The sequence below is a fragment of the Gracilinanus agilis genome, chromosome 1 (assembly GCF_016433145.1).
Source record: "Gracilinanus agilis isolate LMUSP501 chromosome 1, AgileGrace, whole genome shotgun sequence".
NCBI lineage: Eukaryota > Metazoa > Chordata > Mammalia > Didelphimorphia > Didelphidae > Gracilinanus > Gracilinanus agilis.
The window spans coordinates 714074399-714089578 of NC_058130.1; the positions used below are offsets into that span (position 1 = coordinate 714074399).

General features: G+C 36.3%; 1 protein-coding gene across 1 annotated transcript in view; it reads left to right on the plus strand.

Moving 5' to 3' along the window:
• The window catches only part of RANBP3 (RAN binding protein 3), a 61838-nt gene that overhangs the window by 30797 nt on the left and 15861 nt on the right, over positions 1-15180 (plus strand). Inside the window, exons 9-12 of the mRNA XM_044685236.1 lie at positions 1902-1994; positions 4771-4883; positions 10810-10929; positions 12533-12636. Of these exons, the coding sequence (XP_044541171.1) occupies positions 1902-1994; positions 4771-4883; positions 10810-10929; positions 12533-12636 (430 nt within the window). The remainder of the gene's footprint in view (positions 1-1901; positions 1995-4770; positions 4884-10809; positions 10930-12532; positions 12637-15180) is intronic.

The following is a 15180-nucleotide window of genomic DNA, read 5'->3' on the forward strand; positions in this document are numbered from 1 at the left end:
GGGGCAGCTGGGTAGCTCAGTGGATTGAGAGTCAGGCCTAGAGACGGAAGGTCCTAGGTTCAAATCTAGCCTCAGACACTTCCCAGCTGTGTGACCCTGGGCAAGTCACTTGACCCCCATTGCCCACCCTTACCACTCTTCCACCTATAAAGCCAATACTCAGAAGTTAAGGGTTTAAAAAAAAACAAACTTTGCCATAATTTTTTTTAGAGTACTGTGTTCCTCCACAGGTATCTACTAAATACAGAAGTTTCAGTAGGAATATTTTTCTTGAGAGGAATGAATTTGTTTCATCTTTATTATCACAAGAAAAAGTGACTTTTTCCCTTTTATTTCACCACTCAAAATAATTTGTTACAAGAAAACCAGTGTATTTCCCAGTAATATAGATGTACCCTGTGTTTTGCCTCTGTATAATCAAATAATTTTTTACAGTCTTCTTTATAACAGACTATTTTTTGTAAAGTTGATTATTCTTGTAACAGCTTTAAAAACTTCATGTAGCACCTTTCATGTATTTCTTAGATAAATGCAACTGCCATTGAAGCATGCAGTATTTCACAAGAGGCCACATTTTTAACTAATGCTTTAGATCTGCATTTTATTTTGACATCAATTAACCTTTAACAGCAATATAATTCTTTTATGTGGTATAATTTCACATTTTATAAATCTAAAGCTATATTGAAATTTCTTTTAACCTGGCTTTGTCATTTGTAAAGAAACAATGTTCTAACATCAGTTTTAACATGTTGGTTTAAACAAGATCATCTTCAGCTCCATTTATTGCTCATTCATATGTGTATTATATCAGTACCTACAAGTATAATGAACATTTCTCCTTTCAAGTGACACTTTGATACTCACCAGTACTGTAATAAACAAATTTATACATAGCAAGTGATCATTTTGTTACCACAAACATATCTATTTGTTTTTCAACCCTGATCTTCTGTCTTAGATTGGCACAAAGTATTGGTTTCAAGGTAGAAGAGTGGTAAAGGCTAGATAAATGAGGTTAAGTGACTTGCCCGGGGTCACACAGCTAGGACGCATCTGAGGGCTAGTTTTGAAACTATGACCTCCCAACTCTAGGACTGGCTCTCTATCTCATGAGCCAGCCAGTTGCTTGCCAACCCATCCCCCCGTGTTTTTGTTTGTTAGAAGTATATCATTTTGCCCTAGAAAAATTCTTTTGCTTTTCCCATGTTTATTCTTACACATTTTCAGGATGTTTTAATTTCTTAGATTTCATGCTGTCATGATAATCTAAAGCATTTATCCAAAAAAAAAAGCACAAGTGTTTTCCTTTCTATAATAGCAAGACTTTTGAATACCATTTTTGAATCTAGTGGATCTTGTCTAGATTTGAATTTTTTACTTCATGTTTATCTATTTCTATTACTTAAGCTATTTCTTTTACCTTTGCTTTTACTCATTTCAACTGAGATTAAGTAACTTGTCTAGGGTTACAGAGCCAGAAAGTGTCTGAGTTCAAATTTGAACCTTTCATTCCATTAAGATAGATTAATTTAGGTGTTCCTGACTTCCTGTTGGCTACTCATATTTAGAATTTAGTGTTTTCTGTTCATTTTAGCTCTTGAGTAGAAGAATATGTTATATGTCCTTATTTGAATTCTTGATGACTAGTTTAATTCCAAGCAAAACCAGATGAACTAGATGAGACATTTGCTTCCTTGTTCCTGAAAAATATAAAGAGAAAAAGTTAGAAATTAGCTCAGATCAGTAGAAAGGAAAATTATGATTCATCTACCAAGTGTAGCATCCATCAAGTATTATAGAAGCTTGTAGAAGTTAATTTTGTTTCCAGTTGTCTAGAAATTTGAGATGATGAATTTTGCATTATAATCTCAGTCCTGGAAGTTTGCTTCTGTTTTTAGGTCTACCGAGCCAGAAACCTAAGGAACAGCAACGAAGTGTTCTGCGCCCAGCAGTATTACAAGCTCCTCAGCCAAAGGCACTCCCGCAAACAGGTCAGTGTTTGGGCTTGGTTGTATTATGTAAAGTGATTTCTAAATATAATTAAAACTGTCCTCATGGGCTTTTTTTTTTTTTTAATTAGCTGTTTTTATTTAGTCCTGGATTTCTTAAAGATCAGTTTTTAACTAAAACTTTTGTTTTTGTATTTCCTATAACAAAGATTAAATAAGAAGGAGAAGCACTATGGTTATATCATAATCAACCATCACATTTTAAAAGTCTGACTGTAATAATGTATGCAGTGCACCTCATCCGTGGATCCTCCTAAGAAGAGGAGTGGGACAAATGTCTTCTCAAATATATCTCTTGTTTGAGATTGAACTTGATTACTATAATTTTACAGCATTGTTTTGATTTTAGTATTTTGTTTCATTTACATAGATAGTAGACTATTTCTATTTTACTGCATGTGAGAAAAATATCAGTTATTTTGATTTTCAGCATTTTTATAGTATTTTGTAATTGTCTTTCATATGCCTGTTAATAACATGCAATTCTTTTGAGAACTATTTGTTCAACTCCTTTAAACACTTAGTGGGTATATTATATATTTAGTTCCATCTCCATGTTAGATACCAGACCTTTAGGAAAATCTGAAATAATTGAACTTTATAATTTGTTATTTGACAAACCCTAAAATATAAATTACCTGTAGGGAGAACTCCCTTTTTTTTTTTTTACAAGAATTGCTAGACAAAGTTTGGTAGAAATTAGTTTTTTTAAAACCATCTTATACCATATATCTCAATTAACTCAAAACAGATGTGTGATGTGATTATTAAATTCATATCATTAAAATATTGGAAAATAAGAGATTCCCCTGCAGAGGCAGAGATGACATGCAAATTTAAATAAAAATACAGGATATATACAGAGTTAAACGAAGAGGGAAGGAAATGACAGAAAAGGCCTCTTGCAAAGGAGGTTGGGATTTGAGCTGAGACTTCAAGAAAGGCAGAGGTGAAGAAAAAGAGCATCCCAGGGATGATGAATAGCCAGTACAAAAGCATGGAGTCTATATAAATGGAGCATCTGTGAGAAACAGCAAGAAGGCAGATGTTACTAGATAATGAAATAAAGTGTAAGAATATTGGAAAGATAAAAAGGACAAGATTTTGAAGGGTTCTATTTTTCTAGACAGATGATGGCACAGTGGATAGAATACCTGGCTTTGGATTCAGGAAGACCTGATCTCAAATGAGACTTCAGGCACTTAACTAATTATATGACTTTGGACAAGTCACTTGGTCTCTGCCTGGTTCAGTTTCCTTTACTATAAAATGGGGATAACAGCACCTAGGGTTATTGTGAAGATCAAATGAGATAATATTTGTAAAGTGCTTATTTAGCCCTGTGCCTGGCACATTGTAGATATTATATAAATTCTCATTCCTTTCTCCCCTTAAAAACCAGAACATTTTATATTTTGAACCTGGAGTTAATAGGATGTAAAAAAAGTAGATGATGTGATCAGACCTCCTCTTTAGGAAATTTAGGAATTTAGGGAAATTACTTTGGAAACTGAGTTGAGAGTAGACTGGAATTGGAAGGGCTTTGAGTTAGGGAGATCAGAAAGCTATGGTAGTAGTTCATACAAGATTTGTTGACAAACTGCCCTACCATAGGGTCTCTGTGAGTGGAGAAGAGATATATATGCAAGAGATGGTATGAAGGTAGAAAAGATAAAATTTGGCAACTGACTGGATATATGGAGTGACAAGGATAAGAAAGGAAACAATTGATTGGGGAAAATCTTTGAATTAAATGCCTCTGATAATGGTCTGATACACAAGAATTATAGGCAACTAACAAAAATGAAAACTTATTTCTCCATAAAGAAGTGTTCACACTTCTCTGTAAATAGTTCTCAATGTTATTGCAAAGTATTAGCAGCAGCATGAAAAATCCTCCAAATGACTAATAATGATAAATGAACATTTTTTTTATCTGAAATTTTACCTAATGCCTGACAGATTGACATGGATGACAAAAGATGATTTTTTTTAATATTGGAGGGGTTATAGAAAGACAAATCCTGGATTTCTTAATGATAATTTCTTCTCTTAGCTTAAGAAAAAAATACATTTTTTCTAAGTTATTTATTTTACACGTCCTACATTATTGTGAAAAAATTCCCAAATAGTAAATAGCTCTTAGCAGAAGAGCAATCACCGTGTTCCTTTGGAGTGGTTGCCACCCTGCCTTGAACTCTTCCTGTCTCAATGACAGAATTGTAGATCCTTCTCTTCCAATTGTTACCCAACAGAAAGAATTTTGTGGTTTGAAGTTCCTAGCAAGGGCAAACTATCTGGTCTGGATGGTGCCCAATGGCTCCACATGTACTTTTCTTTCTTTCCTTCACTTTTTCTCTTCTCCTTGCCATGCCATTGTCTATTTCTGGGAGTCAGATGTATTGTTGGTAGCTTCAGGGTAAATAGCTTAATGCTCCTTCATTCTCTGAGAGCCTTGATACATGCTTTCGATTCATCTATCCTTCCATCATGGAACGTTAGTTTTCATCTGTTAACAAACCTGATCTTCTAGAATGTGGAAGTGAGTTTTGTCTGAAAGCACAGTGAATGTAAACTGTTACTGATTCGTGTAAATTTTTGTTTTTTGTTTTTATTTTCTGAGAATAATTGAGTGTGATTTTTAAATCCCCCTCCCTTTGCCCCTGCAAGAAGTACAGAAACATAATACAATATTACTTAGAAAAATTGGTTGTAGATATATTACTCTAATTCTCTGATTGTTCCCTTCTTGTCATAGTTCCTAACAGTGGCACCAATGGTGTTAATGTACCTTCAGACTGCCTAGGAGCAGCTACATCTGAATCAATAAATAATAGTGCACTGAAAAGTTCTTCTGACTCTGCTGACAAGGTAAGCACGACTTGGTGTCTCAGCCCAAACTAAAGCACAAGTGTTTCCTAGACCATATTAATTTCATAAAACACTAAGGTTTTTAGCAGTTTTTAAATTCTGGACTATTTTAAGAGTTTTCAAGTATTGAATTAATCGGTCATCTGTGAAAAGTAGTCATGACAGCACTAATAGCACTAATCATCTTTGTTTTTTCATTATGTTATGTTTCTTAACACAATGGGGGAAAGCAAAATGAGAGCAAGGGAATTGCAATTAACTCAAAAGCTATCCCAGTCAATATAACTTATCATTCTACTATGGCCAAACTGAGAATTGATCAGAAGAGGGCAGTGCAGTTATTAGTTTTTCACCTGGTAGGTATAATTATCACCTCATTATGATGCCTAATTCAGCATTCCTGTGGTCACTACATGATACTTGTTCACTGGCTTAGAGAGAGAAATGGACAATCAAGTGAAAGTTTAAATATTTTATGTGATAAAATTTCTTCCTTCTCTGCTTCTATAGTCAACACTACAGGAAGAACTGTGTGTAGATAGATATAGATATATTTCTGGCCTTTTTAACTGGGGAAATTTATATTTAGTGTCAACCTAAAAGAGTAATTTATTCATTATTAGAACTGGAAGCATACTCAGAGATCTAGTCAAATCCAGATCTTAGCATTAATTTCCTCTACATACCTCTCCAAAATGTGATTGGTCATTTGGTTACTGCTTTATAAATGCAGTGTTGCAAGAGCTCACTACTTTAAAAGTTGTCTTCCTACTTTGAGACACACTACTTTAAAAGTTGTCTTCCTACTTTGAGACATCTCTAACCATTAGGATGCTTTTTTTTTTTCTATCAAGTTTAAATCTATCTTTCTGTAAATCCAGAGAACTTCTGCCCTCTGGGATCAAGCAACATATCGTTTGCCATTTTTATATATATGCCCTTTCAGTAACTAAAGAGAAATCCTAGTTTCCATAAGTATTTCGTTTTCTAGGCTCAACATCCTGAGTTTCTACTATCACTTCTAATTAGGTTTACTTTTCTGTCTCCTTCCCTTCCTGGTCACCTTTCTTCTGTGTGCATTCTAACTATTCAGTGTCCTCCTTCTATGTGTGACTCCCAGAATTGAACACAGTGCTGCAGAGGCTGTCTGGTCCATGCAGAGGACAGCAAACCACTTATTCTGGATAGGGAAATGCCAAATGCAGTCCAAAACAGCCTTGGCTCTTTTTTGCTGCCATTAGCCTCTTGGCTCATTAGCTACTTAAACTTCTAAGGTCCTTTTCTGTAAAATGCTTTCTAGCTATAGTCCCCTTGTCCTGTACTTAGGAACTTGATTTTTTAACTTGAATGTATACATTTACATCCCTTACTCCATTTCACCATTCTTCAAAAACAACAGTAAACAACTCAGTGTTCTTCTGAGGATAAAAGGATTATCTATCTTTTGTTTCTCAGTAGAGGAAATATCAAATGATTTAAATCAATTCTAAAATAAATTGCCTTTAGTGGGGCTTTTAAGCTTGTTAAATATTTTTGAGACCAGCGTTTTACCAGGACTTACACATACAGAAAGAAAAGCTGACCCTTTTGTTCCTTTTCTGAGACTCTACTGGCATCTAAGACCTGTACCCCACGCCTGTTATTAAACAGATATCACAAATCTCATTAACACCATTTTAAAATTAAATAAACTATTTCCAACATAATCCCTGAAAGTCATTACCATCTGAACATACTTGGTTGAATTGCTAAAATCATTTCCACATGTTGCTTCTTAGAAATCTTGATAGTTATATTAAATGTTTAAATTATTTTAAAGTTGAAAGAGATCTTAAGTATCATCCACATCTAACCCCTTCTGTAGCCTTTCTCACATAACACATCTACTTTGAATATTGCTTGTGACAGGAGACCATCATCAGTCAGCCTGTTCCATTGCTGAATAGTTTGAATTCTTACGGAGTTCTTCCTTACATTCAGTCAAAATCTGTTTCCATTCTGCCGATTAATATTCATTCTTTAATATTGAGCCACAGAGAAGGATTCTTTCTCCTATATATGACTGCCATAGAGTACATGAAGACCACAGTCTTGTCTTAAGTTTTATTTTTACTACACTTAAATACTCCTAAGTCTTTAATCTTTTCTCATGTAACATAGTTTACAAATTCTAATTTTATTCTTACGGAGTTCCTACTTCTCTTTCTCTTCTACATATCCTAGAATTCTGGGGTCCTTCTTGTCTTTTAGTCTTCCCAGGCTCTCCCCACCCCCAACCTTTTTCCATCTTTCATATCCCCATATAAAATTCTCTGTCATGTCTCATTGTCCTATCCTGTCCTCCTCCAGCACTCCTTCTGTTAGGAATTAACATCCAGAATTGTGCATAATCTGGCATGTGCTTGGTGTCACCAACCAAGATACCCTCCATGATGTCTCATGAGTCCCCTAATTCCTAATGGAGGCACTTTAGCAACTCAGATGTCTTGCTGATGCCCTGCAAAGTGACCTCAGAATGGAGGATGGGCTAGGAACCTAGTATTGTAATTCCAAAGCAAACAGCATGGATTCAAATGCTGATTTCTATATTCCATGTTGGTGTTGATTTGACTTATATGAATACTGCTAATTCACTTTTTACTTTATGCTGCTGAGTCCATGCTACTGAGCCCTGAAATAAAGATTACCACACTTTTCATTATCAACATGATTATGTTGATGCAAAGTTGATGGTCCGCATCCTTTGTTTTTATGGATTTCATAGGATTTAGAGCTAGAAGGGACTTGATGGTTCTGTCTAGCCTTCTCTAATTTCTTCCTCTCTACCACTTTACAGAAGAAGAATGAGTCCCAGAGAGATGGACTCAAGGAGTGAGGAAGGAAGTGTACATTCTAGACTTCTTGCTTCAGAAATTTTGCTGTCTTTGCTATACCACACTGTTGCCACTGTACTCACAGTGTAGCCAAAGGTGGCAGGGAATGTTAAATGGAAAAAATCCAACAAATGTTATTCTTTGCTAGATTTGAAAACTTCCAGGAAGTGAGGGGGAAATAGCTATACAGTGCTAGAAAAGGCTGGACTTAATTTTTTAGAGAGTAAGCCTGTTTGTGATTTAACACTTAATATCAGTTCCATCCCAAAAAAATGGAGACAAATAAGTCTGTTCTGTTCAATGAGTTCTCTACCATCTGGTTTTCTTGAGACTTGCTTTTGTCCTCTATTTATTAAACTTAACTTATCTATGTGGCAACTGCCACTAGAATGCATGTACAGCTAGTTCCTTATTATTAACTGTATGGCCTTTTGCTTTGGAAATTTTTTTTGGTGTGGAAAATAAGAAGCTATTGTTTTCATCTGAAAATTGAAGAAAAGATTGGGACAGGATATTAGATATTATTGTTACTATCAGAGATTATTTTTTATTTTTGTCTCCCTCCTTTTCTCCTATAGTTCTTTAGTGGATAATGCAGTCACTATGGGTACTGCCTCCACTAATCCAGATTTCAGTTTATGTAACATTCTTCCTCACTTCTGTATGTTCTTCTATAAGTGTAGAGATTTCCCAGAGGGTTAAAGGTTTTTCAATATGCCATTGCAATGCATAAACTGATCATTTCTTACCCCTTTTATGTGACTGACTTACATTTTTTTGGTTCATCTTTTATGAGTTTTATTGTGCCACATTATTGACAGTATGCTGAAACCTGCTTACCTTTACCTGCAATGTCTTTTCATTATTTATTGTGTTGCTTGGAGTTTTCTTTTTTTGAGATCATAATGTATGATTTCTAACTATATTGCGTTATAGGATTCATTTTGACATTAAGAATATGAGATTTTTATATTAGGTTGTAGTTCAAGATCATAGAAGCATGGCATAATTTCCCAAATGAAATCTTAGCCATTTCTTCTCCTCTTTTAAACTAGCTTCTGTCCATTATAATGTCATCCAAGGCATCAACAAAGTCTGATTATCTAGTTCCATAGCCTTCTCTTTAGCCATGTGGTATTCCTTGTAGAATGCAAGACCAAATGTATTTATGGCCAAGGAACTCATTGGAAAGGTCTCAGCAATGCTCTAGGGCTTCATGTAATTGGCACAACATCATCCACAAACAGGAACATGTAGAGGTAATTAATTCCTCATAATTGGTTGTTGTTTATGTTTAGGTTTTTTAGTTCTTATTTGCTATTATAAAACAAATAGAAAAGGGAGGGGGGCAGCTAGATAGCTCAGTGGATTGAGAGCTAGGCCTAGAGACAGGAGGTCCTAGGTTCAAATCTGGCCTCAGACACTTCCCAGCTGTGTGACCCTGGGCAAGTCACTTGACCCCCATTGCCTACCCTTACCACTCTTCTGCCTTGTAGCCAATACACAGTATTGACTCCAAGATGGATGGTAGGGGTTTAAAAAAAAAAAACAGACTAATAGGCTGCAGTGTACTAATGAGATAAATATTTAAACTTCAGTACCTGGCTGAAATGTGTTTTTCTCTTGAGGTTAAGGACTAGTGTGCATTATTTTTCTTCCATTAGATGTACTTTTCACTAAATTCCAAAATTAAATTAAAGCTGATTAGAACGTTTACTTTTATTCCTTATATGTGTGATATAATGTTAAGAATTTAGGCCCCGATACTTTATTTTTGCTCCTGACTTTGAGCAGCCATGTGATGTTTCAGAAAGAACTGTTCTGGAGGCTGCAGTCTTTTTTCACTATATTTTGCTGCCTCTGCATTATTGCTGCTAAGTTGTGTTACATATATGTATATACTCTCTCCTTTCTGGCCCACCTCCTTCCCTTCCCTTATATTGCTAGGCTGGGGCTTTCCTAAATATAGTAGACAACTACTAAAGCACAAAATGAGAAAGATAGAATATTGTTAGCGTATGGAGATCACAGAGTGGCAGACAGCCTGATGCCTAAGATTTCAAGTCCATTGCCATTTCTTCTTTCTAGGCAATTACTATGTAGGATGTTAAAATGGGAATCTCAAAGTTACAGCCTGGAATTTCTGAGTTAGTCATTTCCACAGCTTTGGTCCAGAATATATGTCTACTTCAGCAGTAAGATCACACTATAGCAGAGCCTCTTTCCTGCTATTGCAGTTAATGAAGTGGCCAAAAGAGAATTTCAGAGTCTAAAGTGATCTCATGAAGACCATTTGGTCTAACTCCTATACCTGAACAGGAATCCAAACCCCCACTCTTGAGAAGTATCATCCAATCTGTACTGCCCTTCAGTGAGGGGGGTGCGGGACTCATTGTCTCCCAAAGCAGTCTGTTCCATTTTTGGGGAACTCTTAATTCTTGAACCTAACTCTACTTCTGCAACTTCTACCCAGCATTCTTAGTTCTGCCTTTTGGAGCCAAGCAGAGCCAAGCAGAACAATCCTAAAATTTTCTTCAACATTACAGCATTTCAAATACTTAAGAAAGCTTTTCAACTCTTTTCCAAGTTAAACTGTCTTAGTTCATTAAGCTATTTTCTATTTGTGATGAACTCCTATCTTCTGTGATGAACTTCCTATCCTCTAGAAGTACTCCAGTCCTTCCTAAAATGTGGTTCTTGTAGTTAAATACTCTAGAAGTGTTCTGACCAGGGTAACGAGTATAGCAGGAGTAAACTCTTTCTTGCTTTGGATACCTTGACTTTCTGTAATTCTAAAATCCTGTTAACTTTGGGTACTGCAGCATGCAAGTTACTCATTGAACTAGCTGTAAACTCCCCCCTCCCCCCTTCCCCTTTCCATCCCCCGGCCCTTCCCCCCTCACTGGAGTGCTGCTTCAGGGGCCTTTGGAGGTAGGCTTTGACCATAGCTGACCCACATGCCCATTTGATCAAAATGAGAATTGCAGCTTAAATGAGATGGTGTTAAGTTGCTGATCTCGTTTGTCTCTGCTAATGACACTTCCTTTTTTTAGGAGAAAGACCCCCAGAAAAATGAGTCTAGCAATACTTCCGAGGATGAGACCTGTGAGAGAAAAAATCAAATTGCACAGCAAGCATTTGTATTTGGGCAAAACTTGAGGGACAGAGTTAAGGTATCTAATCAGAGCAATGGCACTTGCATGATGCACTGAACTAATGAGATTGTTCCTCTATTCAAAGTTCAACAGAGAAGATAGTTGTTTATTGTGAAATTTCTTTTAAGCCCTATTTTCTCAATCAGGTGGTCATGGGAATCATTATAAATAGTCCATTTCTTTGCTTATATCTTCCTATTTGGTTGCTAAGATCTGAGCTCTGGGAACAGACTTTGATGTTCAAGTTAGGTCTTGGTTCTTTCCGTGGTGTATTTTGTTAAACCCGGTGGGGCAAAAAACCTCTACTTTGAGCCCCTATGAGTCCACCTGACTCAGTGTTCTCTAGAAGATCAAAGCCAAAATGAGCATGGTACTTTTGGAATACCTTGTCCTAATGAGTCTGGCTAGGGAAACTCACCACTTTGTGTCTATTATCATGGCCAACTTTTATCTAAAACAGAGTAGGTAGGGGTAGGAGCTAGAGAGGTGAATCTTGGTATACAAATAGGCCATTGGTGCATTGACTTTTAGAGAAGGAAAAAGGAATGCTCACATTGCTTCCTTACTGAGATGGGCAAGGAATTCCCTTTCTAAAGTTTTGTTTGCTATGGTTGAACATTCTAACTGTAGAGAAGATTATAAATTGGCAACATGCGTTATAGACTATGGCCATGAAGTAGAGTTATATGTGTCTGCTGTGACTAGTGTATAGACTTTGAAAATATTGTATCCCTTCCCTATTAGTGAGGAAATGGTTTCTGTGGTATTATTGACAATTTGTAGGCCAAACAACCATTTTCTCAAAAGCTCAGGAGGCAACAATGATGGTTGGCAATATAGATGTATGAAGAATGGTACCAATTGTTATCATCTTCATCCTATCCCATCTGTGACTTTGAAAGTACATGTATTTGTTGCCATGGCTTCAAGCCAAGACAGTTGACTGCTTTGGGGTTTGCTTGTCATGGAGTCAGATGAGCTTTTAGGGGCAGGGTGTTAATTCACCCTCCGGATGGTAATGGTACAAATATTGTCTGGGCTAATGAATGGTTTTTTTTCATTGAAAATAGGAAGATAGCCATGAAACCTGTCTTTTCTACTGTTCCCTGAACATTTGAGGGGGAGCCCTAGTTCTACCATCAGTTTAGGAATGTTGTACGGTTGCAATGGGATTAAAAAAGAAACTAAAAAACTAAACATGGCTGAAGTATTTTTAGGTCCTTGAAGATAAGTGTTGTCAGTAAAGGTCACTGATGTCATCCTATTTTTGTTGATGTGAAAGCTGGAAGTGAAAATCTAAATCCCAGTTTAATTGTAACTTTTTACAAGCTCAGATCTTTTGAGGTTTTATACCTCCTGTAGTTTTCAGATCTTTTTATTTAAGGGTGGGAGAAAGATACATGGAATAGAAATGATAAAGGCTATCCTTTCCTACTCCTCACCCCCACGACTAAAATAAGAAACTCATTTCCCACGGTTTATATAGTTTAAGAGTAATTGTGGACCAAAAAATGTAGGGTTTTTTGTTTTTGTTTTTTAATTTGAGAGAGGTGGTGAACACTGTTATTCTGGGGACTACATAATCCACTCAATCTGAAACGTGTACTCTCTTTTTTCTCAGCTAGGACATGAAAATGCTGAAACAACTGACCTCCCGAATGCAGGGCATCCGAGCTCTGAAACGCCATCTGCAACAAACTATTTCCTACAGTATATCAGCTCCAGGTGAGCAGCTGATGTATCTGCTGGTTCTCTTCTATATGGGGATAAGCTTTCAGTAATGATGATTAGCAAAATTAGTGGCCTTGGAAGTGGGAGGACAATGTTAACCAAAAGAGATGCCTCCCTGGAGCATTGAACTCAACCAACTCTTGCCCAGCAAGGCTGTTCATCTCTGGGTTGTACCTTCTCATTTATGACATGAGGTTGTACTGCTGGACAGTCTTCAAGGATCCATGATTTCATGATGTTCTGTGACCAACACTTGGCTTGGAAGTCAGGACAGGTCATTTTTAATTTGGATGCTTTTGTGGTCAGGGTGACCATTATAATTCAGTTCCATTAACAAAGATTTGTTAAATACTTGTGGGGCACAAGATACCACAATTAGATAAAGGGATACAAAAATAAAAATTGGGAAAAAAGCCCTTACCATTAAGGAATTTCTATTCTTTTGGGGAATATAGCATGTAAATAGATAAGTAGGTAATAGGGAGCAATAAGAATGAGGTTGGGCTGCATTAAAGTAAGACTATAATAGAATATATATAATCAACCTTGTTTAATTGCTCTGGGCCTCAGGTTTCCTCATCTGTAAAATAAAGTGGGCTAGATGATATGTAAAGCCCCCACTAGCTCTGAATCAGTCCTATGATCAGTATGGAGCTTTTTTTCCTTCAAGTGCTCTACACAAGGAGTGTCAAGTTCAAATAGAAACTGGGACCACTAAACTATAAGAATCTCTTCAGGCTGTCTATATTGTCTTAGAAAACCCCATATTAATATGTATTGTCTGTATTTTTATTTCTTTTGATAAATATTTCTCAGTTACATTTTACTCTGGTTCAGACCACACTTCAAGGAGTCGTGGGCTAGATGTTTGACTCCTGTGCTCTATACTACCACTGACCATAGAAAGCCTGGGAAAATTGGTTGCAAGATTATAAATGATGGGAAAGGTAGCAGTCCTATATGATCTGATCAAGATTCATTATAATTAGGTTGCTTTTCCCTTACGAAAGGTTTTACTCATCTAGAAGTCGTTTCTAGTTTGGTCTACCTTGATGAGATGTATAGGCTCTTGGGGCTAGAAGGAGGACATTATTACTTTAAGTTATTTGGCGATGTCAGGGGCTTATAAGAGTGAGTTAAAGTTGGAAAGTTATTGAGGGAACTAAAAAAATATTCACTTTTCCCACAGAATCGAAATGAAGTCCCTATCAAATAAACCGTTCCTCTGGTAGTTCACAATTCATAAGCCATTACTCCTTCCTGAGTTCTCAGTACTTCTACCTCTCTTAATACAGCACCTTTTAATTGGGCTAGTTTTGGGGGTACATGTCTTTGTTTCCCTTAGTAGACTGTGATCTCTTAGTCTGTTACTCATATTGCCTATTCATCTTATTTTGGACAATTTAGGGGAATCACAAGAAACTATAAAATTACTCTGCTCCGTTTTTCTAGCTAAATTGTGAATATAAAAAAATCAGTCTCAGAGCTGTTTCAGACCTCAGAGATCATCCAGTCCAGTTCCCTCATTTAACAGAGATAAGGAAGATAACAGGCATGAAAGGAGTTGCTCAAGGACAACACAGATAGTAGCAGAACTGAAACTAGTACTAAATCATGTTTGTTTTTCTAGCACCTGGAATGAGTTCTTATAAAGAGTAGTGGGTGCTTGATACATTAAACTATGGATATATTATTTTTGAATATATAACATAGCCCTTTGCAGAGGCCTTTGGCTAAAAGTAACAAAATTAGGGGAGGGGAAGATAATTAATTTTATGTACCTTTCTGAAGGAAACCTTAAACCTTGAAGCAAGGGCTATAATCCAGTTTTTTTAAAGAGGGAGACCTTTTTTAAAAATCCTATTTAATATTATTTCATATCTTCTGACTCATCTTCAGTTGATTAAGTTTTAAATCTCTCCTTCACTACTGGCTTCTTTCTACTTGCCTATAAATATCCTCGGATCTTGCTAATCTTTTTAAAAAATCTTACCTTTAAGCCTTTCCTCTCTTCCCTAAATTCTATTTTACCACCTATTCTTCTACCCTTCTTTCCTCAACCCTTTGGAATCTGGCTTCTTCTTCCACTACTCTGCTAAGACTGCTTTTAATAAAATCATGGGTGATCTAATCACCAAATCCAGTGACATTTTTTCAGTCCTCTTCCCTTTATTTATTTGTTTGTTTGTTTTGTGTTCTGAAACCTGATACCATTGACAACTCATTTTTCCTATATATTCTTTATCTTTGCTTCAAAGATACCACACTCTCTTGATTTTTCTGTATCTTAGGTCATTCCTATTTCCTTTGCTGCCTTGCCTATCCTCTTTTCTACCTCTTGATATTCTCCCCAAAGATCTGTCTTCAACCTTCCCTTTTTCTTTTCGTACTCTTTTCTCCCTTTACATATTCTAGAAACCTTGGCTATTACTTACATGTGATGGTCCCAGTCCTGTCTTTGTGCCATTGTGTTTTGTGTCCCCCATGAAAAGAATGCACTTCTTCCTCACCTCTGAATTTTAAAATCCCCAGTTTCAG